General features: G+C 40.3%; 1 protein-coding gene across 7 annotated transcripts in view; it reads left to right on the forward strand.

The window, feature by feature from the left end:
* The window catches only part of EPB41L4B (erythrocyte membrane protein band 4.1 like 4B), a 246907-nt gene that overhangs the window by 123219 nt on the left and 104290 nt on the right, over nucleotides 1–19398 (forward strand). For 6 of the 7 annotated variants that reach the window (XM_073332657.2, XM_073332653.2, XM_073332656.2 and 3 more), the window contains 8 exons: nucleotides 394–481; nucleotides 705–793; nucleotides 1134–1203; nucleotides 1385–1554; nucleotides 1763–1872; nucleotides 6147–6177; nucleotides 7838–7871; nucleotides 9583–9650. In XM_073332657.2, the coding sequence (XP_073188758.1) occupies nucleotides 394–481; nucleotides 705–793; nucleotides 1134–1203; nucleotides 1385–1554; nucleotides 1763–1872; nucleotides 6147–6177; nucleotides 7838–7871; nucleotides 9583–9650 (660 nt within the window). Of the gene's footprint in view, nucleotides 1–393; nucleotides 482–704; nucleotides 794–1133; nucleotides 1204–1384; nucleotides 1555–1762; nucleotides 1873–6146; nucleotides 6178–7837; nucleotides 7872–9582; nucleotides 9651–12484; nucleotides 13909–19398 lie in introns of those variants that run through there. The other variant, XM_073332662.2, reaches the window with a different exon arrangement.

The following is a 19398-nucleotide window of genomic DNA, read 5'->3' on the forward strand; positions in this document are numbered from 1 at the left end:
ATTTAAATGTAAACCAATCACTTTATCAAGTCTACGTGACTGGGTAAAAGGAGATTTGCATTCGGTGGTAAGAATGCAGGATGGCTAAAATGAAAAAGTTCTGCTGTGTATGAATTCAGCGGCATGGAGTCTGTGTGTATTCTTTCAGGAAAGCATTTAAGCCTCTAAGTAGGACCCTGCTTACATAGCAAAGCAATTAAGCTTGTGTTTAAATACTTTGCTGAACAGGGATGGACTAAGCACATGCATAAAGTTAAGCATGTATGTAAGTGCTTTGCAGAGTCAGGGTCCTGGGCAGGGGAGCCTGGGTAATGGATGAAAAGGGGAGTTATACTGTATGTAAGCAAGTATTCTATTGCAAACTAAAGTACATTTTCCATTTTATTTTTACAGGGGAAAAACCCCAGCACAGGCTGAATTGTGCTACTTGAACAAAGCTAAATGGTTGGAAATGTATGGTGTAGATATGCATGTTGTTAAGGTAAGACCTATATTGTCATTTTATTTCTGTGGGGAGTGGAAGAGATTGTAAATAGAAGAATGTGCATCTCTTTATAAATAGGTCATAATTCTCTACTATTAAAACATGCAAACAGACTTTGGTATTATGTCTTATAACAAAAGTTTTGAGTTACTACCATATTAATATTAAGATTTGTGCTAGTAACTGCATATTGATTATTCCATCATGTGCTTGATTGTAGGGAAGAGATGGATGTGACTATGCGCTTGGACTTACGCCAACAGGCATATTGATCTTTGAAGGAGCAAACAAAATAGGCTTATTTTTTTGGTAATTCATTTTTTGCTTTATATCCCTATTTGTTAACTGCTGAAATCCTTCCCCTTTTAAATAATGAGTTTTGGCTTGGTTTGAATGTATAGCGTGGTTGAGTTAAGAAGGGAGGTTGATTCTGCAATATCAAAATAGATTATGATACGTGCTTCTGACTAGGTCAATTTATGTTTCAATGAAATCTAAAGTGATTTGTTAAACATATATTTATATTTTAAATATGTTATGAGGTCAGATGTCTCATTATTGTAAACCCTCTTATATACATTTTGTTTGTTTTTTCTTTAACTAAATATCCTAAACTTATAAAATGCCTGTTTATTTTCTGTATGTGTAGGCCTAAAATCACTAAAATGGACTTCAAAAAGAGCAAATTAACACTTGTGGTTGTAGAAGATGATGAACAGGTAATTTTTCCCCCCTTACTCGGAACCTGATCCATTGAAGGGCTGAGTACGTTCAACTTTTGTTGGCCAACAGAAGCGGAAGGGGCTCAGCGCCTTGTTGGGTCAGGCCATTTCTCTTTTGTGTTAGCCATTAACGAATATTGTGCTTGCCAACTTCCAAAGTTTTTGTTTCTGCATTTAGGGCAGAGAACAAGAGCACACATTTGTTTTCCGGTTAGACAATGCAAAAACTTGCAAACATTTGTGGAAATGTGCAGTGGAACACCATGCATTCTTCAGACTGCGAATACCAGCAAACAGTAAATCTAGCAGATCTGACTTCATAAGGCTGGGTTCACGCTTCAGATTCAGGTATTTAATGAAATAACTGGGCATTTGTATTTATTTGAGGGTGCAAGAAGACACAGCAAAAAAATACAAGATTTGTCCAGTTCGTTCTGAGATTATTTATTTATTACTCTTTGCAAAGCAGCTTGGTTTCTCTAAGTGTGTTTGATAAGCACGAAGTAAGGGTGGAGTTAAGTCACTCTATCTAACTAAAAAAAAATTTTTTTTTTAGTGGTCGAACAGAGTATCAAGCAACACATGGGTCCAGGTTACGCAGAACTAGTACATTTGAAAGAAAACCCAGCAAACGGTATCCATCGCGAAGGCATTCAACGTTTAAAGGTGGGGCTTTTATTTAACCCACTTGAATTATACATATTCATTAAACTAATGAGCACACATGCATATTTCAGAATTTCTGTTGGTGTATAGGTGACCATATTACAACCAAACAAAATTGTAGCTCAGTTTGACGAGCATAACCGAATGAGTCACCAGCTGAAAAATCAAAGGTAGCAACTTTTTCCCTGAGTCAGTTTTGTTGTATTATCCTTTGTGTCTCCTGCATCTTCTCCCATCCTTCCTGTGTCTTTTCTTCTCCCCCATCCTCAGCCAGAGTTATACGTTCCCCGGGCACCTGCAAGCTCAGCTGCAGGTGCAAACCTGGAGCTACATCGGACAATTATTTTTGTGTAAATGGTTTGTGATTTTGGAATGTGGGGGGGTGGGGGAGGCAACACTTTTGACTTTCTCCCCTTTCCCTTTCTGCATGGGAATGGGGAGAACCACATCTAGAGGTACTTCTCTGTGTGTGTGCATCTAGGGGGCTACTGATCTCATCTTTTGTTTCCACTGTGCTTATGTCAGCTACAAAACAATCTTAAAAAACGGGGGTAGTTTATCATTCTCTGAGTCTGTCTCAGTGTGGATCCCATTGTAGGCGCGCATGCACCTCAGGGCATGTGAGACCAGTATTTTTTTTTTTTTGAGTAGCAAAGTCTGCCCGTGCACCCTGTGCCTTCTCATGGACCTGAGTGACAGTATAAAGGGCGGCGTGGCCGTGACACACTCTCATTCCCTCTAACTGCTTGTGGCACTAAACCTGTGGAATGTCCGACCTAGTTCTTAGCTTTGGCTACATTTCTAAAAACCTTCAGAAATTCTTCAGAACTCTGTTTTGATTACCTGGATTTTTTTTTTTTTTTTTTGACCGCTGCAATCATATCAATCCATCTGAACCCAGTATCAATAGCTTGGTGCGCACACACACACCCCGTGCTGATCCCCGTATATATACCCTGTACAGCCCTGTCCATTTTGCAGCGGGGACACAGTAGGAGCTTCTTCTGTCTAGATGAGTTGCACATACCAAGCAAGTGCTCTGTGTACCTGCCATTTTCCCCTAGGACATGAGATGAAGCTCAAACTCCACCTTCTGGAACAATCCATGAAGGTATCCTCAGGAGATGAGCTCCAAGGTCATGCTAGTGGACAAGCCAATGTCATCCAGGGTTCCCCCAGCAGACAGGCTACGCCTAAACCCAGTGCAGAGAAGACAGCACCGAGAAAGGAACTGGCACAGTCGCCCCCAACACGGAGAGGAGTCACTTCAAATAAAGAGGCAGAGACTCTGGGGAAAAGGTCAGTGTGTTCCCCCATAAGGAGAAACAACACACTGCCTCTGAACTGCACCCCTCAGTGTCGACATTGACCATGGAGGATGAGCCTAGGGGAGAACTGGAACAGCCATCAGTGCTGAAGCACCTGCCAATACTGGTACAAATTCTAGGGCAGAGAGCCCACTACAAGATGTCTACTCCTCCTCACTATCACCAAGGCATATGTTCTCTCCATCTTCAAGTAGAGAACCTTCTTCCCTCAGCTCAGTGGCTGACACCATGGAGAGGCTCACCTGATTCCTCAACAGGGCTCTGCCCCAGCCACCTCCTCAGGAATGGCACAGGATTGGATAATACCAATGAGCCAATGGTATTCTTACTACTATGGCCCTATTGGGGTTACTGGGGTCCACCATCTTGGGCATCGAGAAGCCAGACTCAACTGTGCTCAAGGAAGAGGTCCCTCCTCCCTTCAGCATCTCTGGCCAGACACAGAGTATCAGGAAGAACAGGATTCAGTGTTAGAGCAAGACCTGTGTTCCGTATCACTACCTGAAGCCCTCTCATCTTTCATCTTCTGGCGAAGGGGTAGATCCTTGGCATCTAGCTGGGAGCCACACTGGTCCAAGCCATAGCTCCTCCCCAAGTCTGACAAGAGCTCTCTTGGTTGGCTACTCCCAATGAATATATGGAAAGGGATCGATCCCATTCTCTGCTCTCTCCCTAACTGTTGTACTTATCATAGGCGCTTCAAGGACAGGATGGGATGCCTGCCTGAACCACCTGCAGATGCCAGGAACATGGTATCAGAATGAACTAAATTTACATATGAGCATCCTGGAACAGAGAGCCATCAGACTGAATAGAATAATAGCAATGTGGGGCTGGGAGGAACCTTGAGATGTCATCAGGTCCAGCCCCTTGTACTGAGGCAGGACCAACTAAACTTAGACCATCATTGACATGTGTTTGTCCAACCTGTTCTTAAAACCTCCAATGATGGAGATTCCACAACCTCTCTTGGAAGCCTGTTCCAGTATTTAGCTACCCATAGAGTTTAGGAAGCTTTTCGTGCTATCTTACCTAAATCTCCCTTGCTGCAGATTAAGCCCGTTGCTTTTTGGCCAACCTTCAGGTGACATGGGGAACAGCTGATCACCATCATCTTTATAACAACCCTTAACATATTTGAAGACTGTTATTGGGTCCCACTTCAGTTGTCTTTTCTCAAGGCTAAATATGCTCAGTGTTGTTAACCTTTCCTCATAGGTCAGGTTTACTAAAGCTTTCATCATTTTTGTTGCTCTCCTCTGGACCCTCTGCAGTCACGGGGGGTAATACCAAATGCCTGAACTTCTGCTCCAAGGGAAGCATGAGCCCAGATTCTCTTCTTCAGTGGTCTCGAGGACTTCTCTATGTCTCCCCACTAAGTCCCCTGATTTCCAGGATATTGTCCAAGACCAAGAGGGACAAGGCTACAGTCATCCTGAAAGCTCCTTGCTGGCAGAGGCAGTTTCAGCTGTCAGACTGCTGCAGTTGTCCATGCAACCTTCCATTCACCTCCCAGCTTGCCCAATGTCAGATCTTACACCCAGACCCCCAGTCGTTGCTTCTGTTGTCTTGGATATTGGCTGTTTGAGCCTTACTGACAGAGACGGCTCCCTTTTCCCCACAGCAGGAAAATTCTGCACCAGGAAGACTTTTTTCCACTGTGAGAATTCTCCACTGGGCAGCCCAAAACAATCTGGACCGAAAGATCCTGACGTATGTGCTGATCCTGAAACAGGACTGGCATTCAGTACTGCCAGGGTTCACCTTGCAACAGAATCAGCGAGTCATGCTCCAGAACAGTCAGACTCGATCTTCTTGCACCCGATGATGTTGAAGCTAATTAAAGGCCTCCTTCATATCTGTCCTCTAGTTAGAGACCTGTCTGCCTTGTGGGATCTCGTGTCATCCTCCTGAAGCTCATGGAGCTTCCCTGTGAGCTGCACTGGAATGCTCCATGCAACATTTTACTATCAAGGCAGTCTTTCTGCTGGCTATTGCTTCAGCTTGAAGGGCTTGTGAGCTCCAAGCTCTCATGGCCAGACCACCATACACATTCTTCCGTCTCATATTTTCACCTGATCCTAATCCATTACCTGACCAGTCTTCTTCCCAAAGCTGCACTCACTTCTGGAAGAGAAGAAATTACATATCTTGGATGTAATTAAAGCTATACTGTATTACCTTGCTAGGGTTGATCCATTTTGGCTCCCCCCGCCCCCTTACCCTTACACACCTCTTTTTGGCCATTTCTGGCACATCCAAAGGCCATGCTATCTCATCAGAGAGACTCTCCAAGGGAATTACACAGTGAATTTCAACCTGCAATCAGCTGGCTGGCAACCTGGTCACTTTGTCCATCAAGGCACTCTCCACGGAGGCACAGGCTGCATCTACCGCCTGCTTCAGGAATGTTCCTGCCTCTGAGATCTGCAACATGGAGTAACCCACTGACTTTTCTGAAAAATTATGCCCTTGACATGGCAGCCAGGGCTCTGGCAGAGTTCAGAAGACCAGTTCTTCAATCATTGTTTGGTTCAGCTAATGTTCCTCACTCCAACATCATAAGAGGCTACTGCTTGCCAGTGAATTACAGTGGGATCCACACTTACCTACTGAAGAAGAGAGAACGGTTACTTACCCTACAGTAACTGTGGGGTCAGTGCTGATCCCATGACCTGCCCTCTATCTCCGTTTTTTGGAGTCTGTAGTTAATACTAGCTTTGAATCATAAGGGAACAGAGAGAGGTTTGCAACTTCATTGCCTCATGTGGGAGCACAAGGTACATGCGCAGCCCTGTCAGATGCTGCTACTCAAAAAAAAAATATTCCTGTCCTGCATATATGAGGTGCACTTAGACTACAGTATCTCAAAGAACCACAGTTACGGTACAGTAAGTTCTCTTTCAAAAGTAAATGTTGATTAACCTTCTTTTTTTTTCTTTAAAGCAAGCAATCCTGTGAAGGCAGCACAACTGTGGTAAGTGTATCCAGATTCTCATTGCGTGTTCATTGTTATGGTTTGGCAACGAGTCTTAAGTCCCTGTTCCTGCATCAGGGTTGGCTAGCACGGAATCCTGCACCTGTGCTAGCTGACCACAGTGCAAGATCAGGGGCTAAGCACGAAACTTTGTTTCTTTTATTTTTGTCTGAGTGGATTTCTGTCCTTTGAAAGTAGGAGCAAAATTGCGCTTATTTTCTTTCTGATCTTGTGTCATTATGTTGAGCACCTAACACTATCTTTGCTGCTTTGTAAGTTTAAAATAAATAGTCTTTTCTTTGCCCCTGAATTTTCCCTGTGGTACAAGCAGACCTTTGCTGAGCAGACTACTAATGCTTTTGAATTTGTAACGTCGGGTATAAATTTTGTTATACCTCTCTAAAAACAGAGCACTGTGCTACGTAAAACTGAATTAGAGGTGTTATTAAATTAGCATTTTCATGTGGTAACTTACTCATCGTCACTTCATAATCGTGTGAAATCGGGAGTACATGGAACCACACTAACTTCTCTAGCTCTTAATTTGTGCTATGCAGTTGTGTTGCCCCCCCCCTTTTTTTTTTTTAATGAAATGTGTCAGTAGCAACAGTACAGTTATGGTGAAGAAGGTACTTGAATTATGAATCCCTAATTGCAGGTGCTTTTAACTTTTTAAAAATTGGTCTTTGAGCTGCCATTTCTTATTTTGTTAGCCAGGGAATGGATGGTGGGGTTTATTATGTTTGTTTTTTCTGTTTTGTTTTTTGTTTAATTTGCCCATGTTTGTCTTATCAATTTCAGAAATGTGGAGGAAAAATGTTGGTTTTCTCCAGTTAGAAATTTTTCACACTTTTTTTGCACTTGATTAAATTAAAAATGCCTTGTATTTTTAAAAAGTTCAAACTTGCCATGAACTTGGCCCTAAATGAGGACAAGCATCCTTACGAGCTTGAAGAAATATAGTTTAAGAAAGTAACACTTGCTGCAGACTTTTTTGGTATTCTGGAATATTTGACATTTTTATACTATTACTTAAGGGTTTGCTCTTGCAAACACGTGAGTAGTTCCACTCAAGTCAATGGGATTACTCCTCTGTGTAAAATTATGTACTTGCATAATGCAGGATCTGAGAAGTTTGTGTCTCTAGTAGTCATAAAAGGTACAAGACATTGTACCTGTGGGGTGGGGAGGGAGGCTGAAATGATGTTTGTTTAGCTGTCATTTTCATTTTGTTGTTTTTGTGTAAATGTAATATGCAAGGATCTCTTAATTTGCTTCGTAGCTCTCTAACTACTATTAAAATGGACTGCTAGCATTACAGAATTTTCAAGGACTGATGGGTTAATGTTTTCATTGTTGTTAGACGACGACCTGAAAAGACACATCTGTCCTGGTACCGACATGTTTCCAATATTCCTGAGAAGTTTAGGCCTCAATCCTGCAACTGGCTCCATGAGGATGTCTGTGCTTCTCCAGATCCTCATTAGACTTAGAGGGTCTCCACACAGGCATAGAACTTTTCCTTTGTGTAGCCAGTTGAAGGATCAAGTTCTCAATCTTGTTCACCCACATAGCAAACTCATTCATGGAAATGATCCATTTTCTTATTTTTTGTCAGTTTTAATTACAGAACAGCTATTTTTTCTTTGTCTTATTTTAGTGCAAAAAATAATCCTGAAGTCCATAACTACCAGGTAAGAGTAACACTTGCTGAAGGGAATATTGACTTTTTAGTTTTATTACTTTAGCTGTAAAGTTGTTGCTGCCTCTAATTAAGGTGACTCATTTTCTCCTCATTTTCTCTCTCTTCTTCCCTGTTGTTTTGATTTGTTCCTTTCATACCCTTGTGGTGCAATTTTGTTCTGTCTCTCTAATTGCTGCCGCACAGAATTTGCAGCCCAGTGGGGAGACTATTTCTTTATGACACCTTTTGCTCCCTCCTGATTCTGGGCAGCTCTGGGGACTAGAAAGGTGCCCCAATCATTTAGACAGCCTTACAGGGCCTGTTTAAGTTATGGCAGCCTCCTGGGCCACAGCACCACCCAGAATTTTGGCAGCGTTGCATTGTGTGGGTCCATCCCCAATACACCTCCTATGCCAGGGCTTTTTAGTAGGTGTCTGCAGTAGGCAGTCGTACAGTTGTCTTCCATGGTGTCTACACCAGGGGGAATCCTCCTCTGGCTGGGTTGGGGGTTTTTACAGCCCCTTTATGCCATTCCTTCCCTTGTAACCAGGGTAACAGGCCTGGAGTGGAAGTGAGGATCTCACTCTTGTTTCATATACTTCACAGACGCATTCAGTGCTGCTGTGGGAGCAGGTTGCATTTTCATCCAGAGTGAACGCATGTATGAGAAACTAATTGTAATGTATTTTTCAATTAAAAAATTTTAAAACCTCCATAGTGATTTTGTTCCACTGTCACTGTCTCATCAGGGCTTAATGGGCATAGGAAATGTCATCAGCATGGTGTTGTCCTTCTGGACCTTACTGCTGTAATAAACCTTCTCTCCCTCCAAAATCTGACTAAAAATGGCTTTTCACCCATTTTTCAAGCAAACAACAGATATGCTGAAATTATGCAACAGAGCAAAAATGTGGGTTGTGACCTCTTTCCAAAGGGAACAGCAAAAACATTTCCTCACTTTCATTCAGCTGTGACCAAGCTCATGCTAGGGCTTCGTAAAGGTCCAGACTTGAAGATCATTTCACCAAAAGGCCCCATGCACATGTTGAGTAGCACGGGAGCGAGGCTGAATCTTGCCTTTCAAATCCCTAGGTAGTGCTGATATCCCTGGTTGACTGCTATCTTCAATCTATGACAGACTACACTGTACAGAGCTGTTCTACGAATAACAATGTCCCTTGGATTATGTCTACACTTGAAACTGGGAGGTGTGATTCTCAGCTTCTGTAGACATATTGTCATTAACCAGCACACTAAAAATAGTTGTGTAGTGTGGGCAGAAGCAAATGGCAGCATGGGCTAGCCATGTTGAGTACAAACCCGCCTGAACCCTGTGGCTACCTACTCTGGACTGCTAGCTTGTGCTGCTGCCTGTGGTACCACGGCTGCTGCATTATTTTTAGCACAAGAGCTGGAATTACACCCCCAGCTCCAAGTGTAGACGTCGCTGTCGGTTCCATGGTAGTAGTTCATGCTCACGTCTGTCAACAGCTGCAGTTGTGATATTTGGTATATTTTTAAGACAGGTCCTTCATCATTTTTTGGTACAACTGGTAATGGAAGTATGAAATTGCAGTAACAATGCAGGCAATTGTAACATGAGGATGATGTAATTGAGGACAACTCTTCACTTTAAAAAGAGCTCCATAGAAAATTAATCAAATGCAATCAGATTAAGAAGCGATACAATGATATAATCAAAGCTAATATTTTATTTCCAGCCACAGTATCACCCTAATATACATCCTGGTCCACCACACTGGCACCCTCATACTCCTGTGAACGTAAGGTAAGCTCTCTCCATTGTATGAGAGGGATCATTTTTTTTCTTCTTTATTTTAAACAACCTGTTGAATTAGAACTATGATGAGACTATGAGGTGATATATGTTAATCACTTCAGTTTTTGCTTTGACATATTCTAAGTCTATTAAACTTATTAGAAGGAAGTTGATAGTTTGCTTAGATTTATTTTTAATGTATTATTCAGAAAAAAATTTTAGGATTAAATTTTCCTTTTGAATTAATTTCTGTAGGTTGTGTGTCTGGCAGGGAGGTGCTTCATATTTTTAGTCAAATGAATTTTACTTTGATTAGCATTTAATCTGAGAAGACAGTGGAGCATGTCCTTTCAGCGTGGGCTTAAATCAACAATGTACAGATTCAATGTACAGCGACTTTTTTCTGTACTCCAGAAGCTTACATGGAAAATTATAGTGCTTTCCTATTGAACATTGTATTAACAGATTGGTAGATTCAAAAAAAAAAATCACAAAATTTTAAAACTACCACTTGAAAATTCAGTATCTGTATAGCTATGAATATGGCTGATCTTACTACATAAAGACTTAAATTTTAGTGCTATCAGACAGGAATTAAGTGAAAACAAGTTTGGAAGAAACTCAGTCTAAATTGAAATCAGCGTGGTTTATGTGCTTTTTCCCCAGGTAAATATAACTCTTTTTGACTTGTATTATTTTATTGCCAGACAGTGTCTAGGACTTTCATATATAACTGGCACCACCTTGAGTGTGTAATATTGCTGTTCTCATCTATCCCCTCTTCCTGCCTCTTCATTTTAGTATTCTTAGATAAAACAATTCTTTCACAGGGTAGGTGGAGTTCGGTTCTGAGTGTAGGTGAGCGTGAGCAGTAAGGGTAGGCTGTAAAGTGGAAGAAGGGATAGTCTGCTCTGAGATTATGGGACTGAAGAAGCAGGGAAAGGGCGTAGTGATGGAAGACACAGTATTTCTCAGGTGGATCTGCAGATTTTTTATCTCCATCTCAAAATTGCTAGAGAGTCTGGTAATAAAATAAATGTTAAGGTAAAAACAAAACTACATTTATGGAAAAAGCTTTAAAATATGTAATGAATCTGACATAAAATTACTGTTCAAAATCTCTCCTGTTGATTTTAACACAGAATGAGTTCAAAAATCTCCAGTTTCCTGTTACCAGGGAGTAGCTGCATCTACAGAGATTTTGTAACCATTTAAGGGTTTTTTCTAAAAAGAATTTCCATTTATGATATCAGTCTAGTTAATTCTGATATTTTTAAAGCCTAAAACTTTCCTTTAGGCAGAGTAATGTTGAAATAAGCAGAGCAGTGTGTTAAAAAGTTTGTAAGAGAACTTTTTTTTTTTCTTCAGTGAAGATTAAGATCATTGCAAAGAGCTACAGGAAAATACGAAAAATGGCTTTTGCAAAGCTAAGTCTGTAAGGGATACATTATAGACCAATCCTGCAGGCCCTCTGTCAGCTGAGTCCTGAAAGGTGCTGAGCAGGCTGGCCCCAATCCAACAAAGCATTTAAACACATGCTTTCACTTGAAGCATGTCAGTAGACTCATTGAAGTGAATGGGACTACTCAAGTGATAAAAGTTAGAGCATGTGTTTAAGAGGTTGGGTAAATTTGTCAGAGTGCTCAGCCCCTGGCAGGATCAAGCCCTGGTTTCATATAACTCCCGCAGCTGGGCTTTCAGAATTGGACTTGAGGTGGGACAAGAGATAAGGGGAGGATGTTGGTGGGATACTCTGTTCTGTTTTGTAAATAATGTAAACTCCAAAATAAGAAGGTGCAGAATCACTTTCCATCTTATCTCCATAAAATCTCCTCAGTAAAACTGTTCTGTTGTTACTCAGTTAAAATCTTATAGGATTGAAGTTTCTTCCAAGATCTAACTGAGGTTAGTGGTCATTGTGTAATTTTTAGATTTATTATTGAGGTTCCCTTCAAGTAAAAAATAAAAACTTAGCTTTCAATTTTAGATTCACAGTTTTCAGCCTACTTTGGTAGCGTACAAAGAAAGAATGTTTAAAAAAATTGGAGCAACTTCAATGTATTAATACAGAAGTATGTCTGGCATTATGCAATTATTTTTATTCACTTTTCATCATGTTGCTTAAAACAACTGCTTCTTGAAATGATTTATGGTGATTTGGTACATAGTACCTTCAGAAAGCTTGGGAGAGTGTGGTGATGGTAGTAGTTACCTATACCAGTACGCTAGGGAAAACATATTTCTTCCTAGTTGTTTTTCAGGGTTCAGAGTGAATTTGTACCCAAACTTGTATTCTAGCTGCAGGAACTAGAAGTTTTGTTTGGTTTAACAGGGTGGATGTGTAACTAAGTCCATGGGCGTTGAGCAAATGGCAGTATTTATGGGTGGATGATTGATTGCTTCATTGATGTTACTGTGTTTTTAATTTTTAAGCCTTTGGGAAATAGTACTTCCACTAGTTCAACTTTTTTGCATGATTCTGCATTTATTGCTCATTTGGCAAAGCCACTTAGCCTTGCTGCAGTTAACTCTTTTCCCCTGGAAATTCAGTGGCTTTCAGGCATGATTATTTTTAACATTTGAAAGAAAAGATTCTAAAAGTGCTGTGCATGTGATCTAATCCAAAGTGCATTGAAGTCAATGGAAAGACTCCCAGTGGCTTCAGTGGGCTTTACATCAAGCCCATGATTCTATCCACCACTCCCTTCCATGGGTGTTCACTCTCCATCATTTTTCATGTGCATTTTAGAGCCTATCTGATAAACTCATATTACTGTATAGCATTCATAATTGTAAAATTTACTTCCACCTCTCACTAACCAATAACTGTGCAAATGGTACAGGCCACCCTACCATGATGACAGGCCATATTGGAAACCAACCACAAGTGGAGATGACTGCAATTTACAGTATATCCAAGATCAGAACCAGAAGAATTTAGGAGGAATCCAAAGTATGGTGTACCAAGATAAACTCATGACAACACTTTGAGAAACTGGGTCATCCTAATTTCACCTACCATCCTAGATGATCATTACATTCCATAAGCATTGTCTGTCTGTGCATTATGTTAAAAGTATATTGTGTAAAAAGTGTGTCTTAATCTGTAGGGTCATCTTGTCTAGTGTTCCCGGACAATCTTGAAAGAAGTATTTTCAATATTTTTTGTAAAAATCTGATAAGTTTTGTGAAAACTGGTCAGAGTTCACTGTGGCTCAAGTTCTGACATTTTTGTAAATTGTTAAATTTATCATATTTTTGTGGGACTCTGGGCATGTTTCTTTAAAATATTACACACCGCATCTTATTATTTTATCAGCTTGTTCTAATTTATTAACCCAATTAAAAAATGAATGATCAGAAATTTAGTTTCTGAACCGATACAAGGACAGGAGATGTGAAATAAATGAAAAACAGAATCAAAACTCACTTTTGTAATTAAAAATTACTTAAATGGCCAGTGATAAAGGGATCCTTTTGACATAATCAAAGGTTTTTTTCACAAAATAAAATTACCGGTGTTTATGTAACTTTAAACACAAGTATAGGGAAAACACTACAATTTTAAATTTAATAGATTACTCTATTACTACTCAGATTTATAGATTAAACCAATGAGAAATTGCATACTATGCCTAAAGGTAGTATTTGCTGCTATGAACACAGGAATGTTAAAAAATAATGCCTTGATAATGGGTGTTGCTGTCTTTTGTCTGATTTTTTTTTTTAAATGAAATCGTGAATGTAAACCATAAGGAAGCATAAAACTACCTTTTGAAATTTTTTCTCCAAGAGGGTGATTCAAGAAATAGCTTGTAATCAATGTAGTACTTGAGGGAAGGGGAAACAGAGGGTCCTGATAAATAAAAAAGATGTTAGACTTCTGCGAAGTTGGATGTACACTTGACAGACTCAGGCCCTTACAGAGGCGTGACTGGTACTTTGATCACTCGCCTATATTTTACTCAGAAAGTCGTAGTGCCATCTTTATTCATATTTTCTTATTAATTTGGCCTTATTATTTGGCCTTTTGAAGTTTCCTGGAATAAGTAATATTCTTTATATTTGGGATATCTTAAACTGGTAGGTTTTTTTTAAACTTGATTTTAATAAGCATCCATTTGTAAATAGGGATAACCCTGCGTTTTTTCAGAGCAAATTTGATAGTATATAACTTTGTAAAGTATATTTGTTTACAAATGCTATCATTAATATTTGTTTTGATCTTCCTTGTATGTGCTAAGTACAAATAAACATTCTCAAGCTTCTGGTTTTGTTTTGGATATATTATTATTAATCTGTTTAAAAGATATAAATACAATTTTTGTGGACATTAGGGGAATGATACACCACTGTGGTGTTCCAGTTTTATGCTCAGGTCATTGTGTAGCATCAATGATGTAATATTGGAGTGACCCAGTGATGAATCAGGCCCAAGATTTTCGTTGGAATCCACTGGAAATACTTGAAGGCTCAGTGCACTGTGATGTGAAAGTGCCGGCATAATATGCATGGTCTTCAACAGAGTATTCATCACTTCATGATTTTGTTGTGGAACTTCATTAGATTTCTATATATATTGTTTATACTCGGTATTTTTTGCTGCTGTTGTATAGGGAGCTGAAGACGTTTAGAGCAAAATGGCTTAAAGTGCCACTTTAGCCCTATGTTGAAGATTGAAGTGGTGCATAAGCCTTGTGCTAGATCTCTGCATAAGGGTGAATTTTGCCCTTTATGATTATTTGTATATAGCAGTTTTCATACCCGGTACCAAATGGGAAAGCACTTATCTGATCTTATTCCTTCTCTTTAGAAGCACCTCAGACACTCCTGGCTACATTTTTTATGGCATGCCCATCCCTGAGTACTCAGTGGTCCTGAATACCTATAACAGCAGTGAGATTCAGGGGTAAGGAGGGGTTGGTATTGCAAGGAATAGGGGCAGGTCGTCTCCTGCTCCCCTTCACTCCATCCACAGTTATTTCCTTTGGGGAGGACTAAAAAGGTAAATGGCTGGTCTCCGCTACAGGGAGAGCGGGACGGTCGATGCTGCTGCAGTCGATGCAGCAGGGATCGATTTAGCAGGTCTAGTGAAGACCCGCAAAATTGACAGCAGAGTGCTCTCTGGTTGACCCCAGTACTCCAGCTCTTCAAGAAGAGTAAGGGAAGTTGTCCGGAGAGTGTCTCCCATCGATTCAGCACCGTGAAGACACTGGGGTAAGTTGACCTAAGCTATGTCGACTCTAGTTACGTTAGTCACATAGCTGGAGTAGCGTAACTTAGGTCACCTTACCCTCATAGTGAAGACAAGCCCAAAGTCTGACATTTTGCATTTAACCTTTCTCTCCAGTGATGCGGCTCTGACTTCTGCCACTGCAGTGAAGTAGGAAGAGACTCTACTTTTTGAATATGTATTGTAATATAAAGGGCACTTTGGTGTTTGTTTGTTCTAAAATTGGCACCCCTACTATTTAGAAAGTATGATTAGCTAATAAATGGGTGATACCAACCTTTGGATGCTAGAAATGCAACTCACCACTTTCACTTCTTAGCAAGGCAGAAATCTTCATGTTTTAAAGCAAAATTCTATTGCTTAACTCTTCTGAGAATGTTTGGTGAATTTGACTGCTAAAGGTAACTCTTTTAGTTTAAAAATTACTTTATAATAACTTTTGAAAATCTTTGGCTGTTCGGATTTAAGACTGGATCCTATTTGCAGGCCACTATAGGAAACCTCTTTTGATATCACAGTTTTGCATTACAGTTCCTAAAATACTTTAGGTCCATTATCTATTGAAATAAATGTTCTTATGTCATGTTGTATAGGTTTCCTGCGAGGATTCCCCATAAGAATGCCACAGGATATTTATTTAAAGTAGTTCTCAGTTGTGTTCCAAATAGTAAAATACGCAATTTTTCTATATGTACAAAAGTCACTTTTGAAATCTTTCCAGTTGTCCTAAGTAAACAGATACCACCACCTACTGAATGCTAACAAAGCAAGTTTTCCAGGATGCCCATTGTACTGTAGGTTTAACTTCTGAAAATGTTCTTCATCCTAATTTTTAAAAGTTTAATTTAAAAAATTACAATTTCCTTTGTATTAGTTGTAGGTACTTTTCAGAAAAACTCTTTGAAGACTTATCCTCTCCTGATTCCACAAGAATTAGAAATGTTGTAGCTATGTTGGTCCCAGGATATGAGAGAGACATGGTAGGTGAAGTATTATGTTTTATTGGAGCAGTTTCCATTGGTGGAAGGGACAAGCTTTCAAGCTTCACAGAACTCTTCTTCAGGTCCAAGTTGGTCCAGTAAAATATCTTCTCTCTCTCATATCCCAATAAGACCTGACGAATAGTTCTGCGTAGCTTAAAAGCTTGTTATGTCCACTAACTGAAGCTGGTCCAATAAAATATATTACCTCACCTGTCTCTTTCAAGAAGTGGAAATTGAATGGTCACAAATGGTGACAAAACTGTCTTTTCTGCAAATTAGAGATGCTATTTGATGAATAGACATCACACCAGGAATCAAAAATTACACTGGTTTGTGTTCGAGTATATAGTGGAGAGAGTCTCAGATCTGCTGGAGCACCACTTGGTGCATTCAAGAGGGATTGGGGCTAAGGTGTCTTTACGCCATCTTTCTGTACTCCTCCCATCCCCCCCAGTACTGGAGGATATCTGGCCAGTTCAGTCCCAGCACAACTCAGTGCAGCCTATTCTTCAATGCAGCAATTACTAGACAGAAAAACACCAGAGTACCAGTCTCCCTCCTGCCCTGACGTCCCTCCTACACCAGGGACTCCAGGAGTTGTTGCAATGCCAGGTCTGTGACTTAGGCTAGGTTTATGGCCCATTGCAGCATCAGAATATTGGCCTGGCCCTGAGACTGTGGGCTGTAGAAACAGGTTCTAGTATTGGGGAAGATGGCATCCCTTTGAATTAATTCTTCTTAGCATGGGTTACTTAACCTGTGAGTTTTCTCTTCAATTACTTAATCATGAATCACTTTGTCAGCTGAAGTGCAGATTAAAAATGAAGGGACTATATCATGCAATGCAATTGCATAGCTGTCAGTCTGGGGTGTTCACTCTGACAGAAATAACTGAGTTCTGCCAAAACATGTATCAGTGGGCCAAAATGCAGACTTCTCAAGTTCAAGGATTGCTTGCTCAAAGGCTATAGAATCAGGTGGAGCATCTAGTATGGCAGGTAAGTTGTAATATGTCTTTTGTCTTTCAGATCCCAAACCAGTGCACCAGAAGAGCTCTCTTCCATCTTGTAGAAATAGTAGTATAAGAGCTTGCAAATAATTTGGTAAATGTAACCACTGGTGCCAACAAAAATTAAGCTGACTGAGACAGGAAAAATGAAGATGCTGATATGACTTGATTTTTGGCATACGGACTCCCAAGTGGGGTAGAAAAACATAATCAGGATATGTGAGAGAGATTCCCTGCAGTGGGGAGAGGCAGGCCAACTTAGCTCTGCATTTCTTTTTGTTTTTTTTTTGTGGGGAGTTTTAAATAAAAGTGTTCTTCAGAAGTTTCATGTCCTTGATCCAGCAGGAAGCCAGGTCGGTGCTATTCCCCCAGGAACCACCTGGCTTGAATGAGGACCACTGCAGCACAGGCTCACTGAGGACCTAATTCAAAGTCCATGGGAAGACAACATTGATGGGCTTTGGATCAGGCTCCAAGAACAGTACAGTGTTTTCCTTTTGCTTTGTAAAGTGGGGAGCTGAGGAGAGCAATATTTATCGGTTATTGCAATTCATGCATCACCATTAGTGCTGACGGTTAGCCAGGAAACAGAAAATTACTCCCCCCCCCCCTTTTTATTTTGTTTTTTTGTTGTTGTTGTTGTTTTGGTAAGGGTCTGTGGATTCTTCAAAGGCCAGGGCATGCTGGAATACTTGCTTCTGCCACAAAACAACGGCAACCAAAGAACCTCACTTTGAGAGATTAACCTGAGCTAGCTTCGCTGGTTAGATGTAGGAACTTGCCTCTGTGTTCACTGCACTTGTTCCACGTTGTGAGGATGAAAGCTTTGGGATTGCTGGAACTCAGAAGTTTTGTTTGTGTAAATAGCATGTTTGCATCACATTTATTTCTGTTTTAAGAATGAAATGGCTGCATTTGAAAAATAAAAGGAGTACTTGTGGCACCTTAGAGACTAACCAATTTATTTGAGCATGAGCTTTCGTGAGCTATAGCTCACTTCATCGGATGCATACCGTGGAAACTGCAGCAGACTTTATATACACACAGAGAATATGAAACAATACCTCCTCCCACCCCACTGTCCTGCTGGTAATAGCTTATCTAAAGTGATCATCAAGGAGGTATTGTTTTATGATCTCTGTGTGTATATAAAGTCTGCTGCAGTTTCCACGGTATGCATCCGATGAAGTGAGCTGTAGCTCACGAAAGCTCATGCTCAAATAAATTGGTTAGTCTATAAGGTCCACAAGTACTCCTTTTCTTTTTGCGAATACAGACTAACACGGCTGTTATCTGAAACCTGTCAATTTGAAAAATACAACTCAATTTTTATTATTCGTGCTTATTATGGTAGTACCTAGGGGCCAACCAAGAAGGGAGGGGAGGGCATTATGCCACTGTACAAATATAGAAAAACATAGTCCCTATCCCTTTGGTGACAAAGAGTTTACAGCCAAAATAGAGAAGATAGACACAGGTTCAGGGAAAGGGATAGAACAAACATACTACTTCATTAGTGTATATTGTTTGTTGCATTCCCATCCCTAGAGATACCTTGAAAAGCAGTCAAATTCTGAGAGAGACTACAATTGAAGGAGCCAGGTTTTCAAAAGAACTCAGAGCCCAGCAGCTCCCATTGTTCTCTTAAGTGCCATTGTATTCTGAAAAGTGATGGGCATTGTGGGCTTCCATATTGAATGTTTCTCAAAGATTGCCATATCATATGTGCTAAGTTTTTCTTTCTGCCTGACCTGCCAAAAAAAACCCACCAACCTAACCTGGATTCTGAAAGTCAAGTTGGGTTCCTTCCTTCACATGGCTCATCGCCCGTAATAAAGGTTCTGCAGGCCAAATTCTGTATCAGTTATTGGCGCACCTTTGCAATCCAGTTTTAGAAGTCTGACCCTTGATAGTTCCTTCAAATAAAACAAATTGTTCCTTAACAGCTAGCCCTGTGATATTTCTGAATGTGGGTTTTAAGCTCTTCAGGGCAAGGATCTCATCATACCTGCCTGAAAGACCCCTAGCATACTTATCACTGAATAAATACTAATAGATAGAAAATGTAAATAAAGGTCCATTAACAAACATTCATATTAGTTCACAATATGTAATCCTCTCTAGATTTTTTTTCTCCATCCCAGTTCAGAGATCTGGTAAATTCTTTATAATTAAATACACACAGTATGTTCAACCCTTTGGAGTTAATGGGATTTGAAGATGCTCAGCACCTTGCAGCATTGCATCGTTTGAGAGAGAGAGAGAGTCTTTTTTTATTTATGCATTATCATATGTTCACACTGATCAAAATCAACTTGACGACGTATGTTCTAAAGGATTTCGGAGGACCATGGCACTTGGAGAGAAGACATATGGAGAATGCTTCTACTCTCCTATCTCTCTGACCAGCTGCACATCTTTTCCTTTTGGTTGTGTTCGAAGTACATTAGTTCTCTCAACTCCAAGCAGTCTATTGCTCCCTGCAGCACACTTTGTGGTGACAGCTCATCTTCCCATAGTGATTTGCTGTTT

Source organism: Lepidochelys kempii, chromosome 2 (genome assembly GCF_965140285.1).
Source record: "Lepidochelys kempii isolate rLepKem1 chromosome 2, rLepKem1.hap1, whole genome shotgun sequence".
Lineage (NCBI taxonomy): Eukaryota > Metazoa > Chordata > Testudines > Cheloniidae > Lepidochelys > Lepidochelys kempii.